The sequence below is a fragment of the Frankliniella occidentalis genome, unplaced genomic scaffold (genome assembly GCF_000697945.3).
Source record: "Frankliniella occidentalis isolate FOCC.00 unplaced genomic scaffold, Focc_3.1 Scaffold5, whole genome shotgun sequence".
Taxonomy (NCBI): domain Eukaryota; kingdom Metazoa; phylum Arthropoda; class Insecta; order Thysanoptera; family Thripidae; genus Frankliniella; species Frankliniella occidentalis.
The window spans coordinates 2080542-2084174 of record NW_026267135.1 but is presented as its reverse complement, the minus strand read 5'-3'; the positions used below and the strand labels follow the sequence as shown (position 1 = coordinate 2084174).

General features: G+C 39.7%; 1 protein-coding gene across 1 annotated transcript in view; it reads left to right on the top strand.

Moving 5' to 3' along the window:
* The window catches only part of LOC113212824 (synaptojanin-1), an 8914-nt gene extending 5476 nt beyond the window's left edge, over nucleotides 1-3438 (top strand). Inside the window, exon 23 of the mRNA XM_052270056.1 lies at nucleotides 5-3438. Within this exon, the coding sequence (XP_052126016.1) occupies nucleotides 5-425 (421 nt within the window). The 3' untranslated portion in view covers nucleotides 426-3438. The remainder of the gene's footprint in view (nucleotides 1-4) is intronic.
* Nucleotides 3439-3633: the final 195 nt, after the last annotated feature.

The following is a 3633-nucleotide window of genomic DNA, read 5'->3' as shown; positions in this document are numbered from 1 at the left end:
CCGCCCCCGACGTCCCCGCCGCCGCCCCCGCCGCGGCCCGCGCGGCGAGCGTCGACTTCAGGCAGATGTCCGCCACCTACGCCAGCCAGACGGACGAGGACGGCAACGCCATCTACGAAGAGATCCTCGAGGACCCCATCTGCCCCAGCGGGCCGCCGCCGCCGCCGCCCCGCTTCGACTCGACGGAGGCGGACGACGTGCCCGGCGCCGGCGCCGGCGTCCCCCCGCCCCTGCCGCAGCGCGCGGGCGCGCCCGTGCCCGCGCTGCCTAGCCGCCCGGGGCAGGCGCCGCCCGTGCCCAACCGGCCCGTGGCGCCGCCCATACCCGCCCGCACCAACGGGCCGCCGCCCATCCCCGCGCGCACGGGCGACGCCCAGCCGCCCGCGCCCACGCCGCCCATGACACCGCGTCGCAACGCGAGCTGAGGGAAGCCACGCTATTGCATGGGCGACCGCCCGTTGTTGTCGCGAGACAAAAATGTTGAACCCACCTTCCAATTTGTTTTAAATAGTTTGGTCCGTTGTTGTAATTTATAATGTCAATTTTCTTTCCTTTTTGTTCCCCTTTTTCTTTGTTGTTTACTCGACTTTTGCACACTATTTTCCAGACCCTTGTGGGACTTGAACGTGTGTGTGGTGCGAGCTCTCCTTTATTTTGCACATTAGACTTCGTAGTCTTTGGTTTTGGAAGCAAACTATCTGTTTATGTAGTGTTTCAGTTTTAGTTTTCTAAAATGTTTTTGGCCTCGTTATACCTTAATGGTGAATCTTTGCATATTTTGGCAGTATTTTCTTGCTTGTGATCATTTTTTTACTTGAAATTTTATCAAGATTGTTTTATAGATGTTTATTTTTGTTTTAATGCAAATAATGTTATTGAAAGAGATTTTATGGAAAAGCCCTTTAAAAATGGCTTACGAGATACTCTTTAATGTATTCTTTATCTTTGTTGGATTTAATGATACTTGTGTAGGAAACTCAAACTGTTTCTACTACTTTTTGAGCAGATGACATGAGAACAGCTTGTCAAATACTTATAAACCACTGATGCATCTCTGCCTGTTGTAGAATGTTTTGGCTCTATTATACTATTAGCCCTTTACAAAATTACTAATCTCTTCTGTCATATCATCTAATCAAGGGTATCAATACAATTCGGACTTTCTGTCGCATCTTAGGTGTCCTTGTCCCACTCACTCGTTCATATATGTAACTTTAAATGTGGTGAACAATATTTTCAATAGATGCTTTTTGCTGGAAAGCAATATTTTGAAAAGAGGCTTTGGTTTACTTTTCTGTTCCTTGACCAAGTTCTCTAAACGCACCTGTAGTCGAACAATTTTTTTTTTATTTGTGATCTTATTTTTTTTTATTTCTCTGTGCTTCAGGGTCTAGATTTTATTATGAATATGGTATATGTTACATTGTTTCTTACGCAATCATGATGTTTAAGAACTTATTAATTTTATATTTGGAGATCCATTCAAAGCCTCTTTATCACTCAGTAGGTAGACCTTAAACGTAAAGAAAACCAAATGCCATTGGCTTGTGGTGCTCCTACCTATAATTTTAGTTGTCCTTTATTAACTGCTGCTGTTAATGATGAATCCAGTGGCAAAATAATGTATGTAGCACTCAAATTATTTTTTGTAACAAAAGAATGGTATATATCTATGTAAATTGTTTCCCTTTTTGTTTTCTTATAGCTGTCTAGTGCTATGTATCTTACAAAAAAAGGTAACACAAAGTATTTGAAACAAAAAAAAAATGCATGCGACAACAATATTAGACAGAAATTGTTGTGGAACAGATTCCAACATATTATCATTGAACTCTTTGAGCTTGATAACATAGCGGTATACGTATATTTCTTGAAGTATTGTTCTCATTGTTTCCAGTAAAGCACCATTCTGATATTATTGTTCAAGGGTCTGCATGGGAAAATTAAGAACAGAATATGTTGGTAAAACTTTCATCAAACTTGATTTTGTTTGTTGTTTTCTGGTCAGTTTGTAGAAGTTTTGCTCTTATTCCCTCTTTTGTGTCAGTGGCCCATGCTGATTCTGGTGAAGCTGTATTGTTAAGGCCATAAAGATATTTGTAGATCATTTATTGTTAGTGCAGAAGGTGACAAAACATTCCTTTAATTTGTTATGTGGAGGCTTCAGAAAACATTCCTTAGGTATTAATACACGCTTAAATTCTGTATTCTATTAAATTATTCAATAAGTCCAATGTTAATTGAAAGGTATGTATCAGAAGGCACATTCATTGTTTTTAAACCTTGTTGGTCATAAAAATGGTTCAAATGGTAGAGATTTAGTGATTGGCAGAGGTTTTAGAATTGCTTGAATAATGTAGGTGAGAACAATTTCTTAATGTTCTGCATAGCTTGTGAAGGCAGCTAAACCGCCCAATTACTGGAACCTTAGGGTGTCCACTTGTTACTACGTATGAAGCACTTGCGTTGTAGTCACCTTTCAATTTTGATCTGTGTGCTAGCCATTTGTGTATGTTGTTGTTTTTACAAGTATCAGTATTTCTTTTAACTTACATGAACACTTTGATCTCTACTTCTGAGTGATCCATTTCTCATTACCGTAAGTTCAAAATTTAATGTAATGTTTGCAATCCAGTTGGTTGTTTGCAGTTCACTCAATATGATTTCTAAATTAGTTATACAACTTCAAATCAAACTGTTCAGTTTCCTTGTAGATACAATTTTCCATCATTGAAAATTATCTTGCTGTGTCTGTAGCCATGTTCTTTTGGCTACATGGTCTTAAAAGAGTATCAGTCTTGAATTGCTAGTATATCTTCAGTTTCCTGTGTAATATTTTATCTAAGATTCATGACTGTGCCAATAATGACAAAGCACAGGAACGGAAAGAAGTATTTTAAAGTTCCTCTATTTCCAGTTGTCTGTAGCTAGTATCACCCCTGTAAACTAATTTAAGCTGAAAGCTGCCTAAATGATTTGACCATATTTCTATTTACTTTCCCCCACAGAAGCTAAATCTGGATTGGCTTCTTAAAGCTTTGTTGAAGATTTATTATCTGTTATTGGCAATTAAGTCTAGTAAATGTAGAATGGGCAATTCAATTAGTCACTTTAAAGCTCTCTGACATCTGAGTAGCCCTTGGGTTAGATTACAATTATAAATAGGATGTAATAAATTATTAATATCTGTGATTATTGTTTAGTGTGTACCTGTAAAAGGCATGAGCACTGTGTAGATGCTAACTAAACACCTATCCTAATACAGCAGAGTGTACTCATTACCAATGCCTGATGTATATCGATGCTAGGAGGAGCGGAGACAAAGTCACTATTGATTTTCTCCTTGTTACCAAAGCTTTGCAAAAAATACTTTAACCGAATATATGAAATGTGCATAGAAAAAAGTGAGGAAATGAATAAAGGAGATGTCGAAAATAGTACTGTGCTTTTTACGTTACTGCCCCTCCAAAAAAAAAGAGAAAAAAACACAAAATTTTGTTGTTGATGATGGCTGCATCTTGATTGGTGGTGCCAAAGCAGTCGCGCAACTACCGAACACGCCCGTTTTGCAGAGTACCGGAAGCGCGAGGAGGAGGTTGTGTTGTGTGTGTCCGTGTGTGTGTGTGTGGGAGG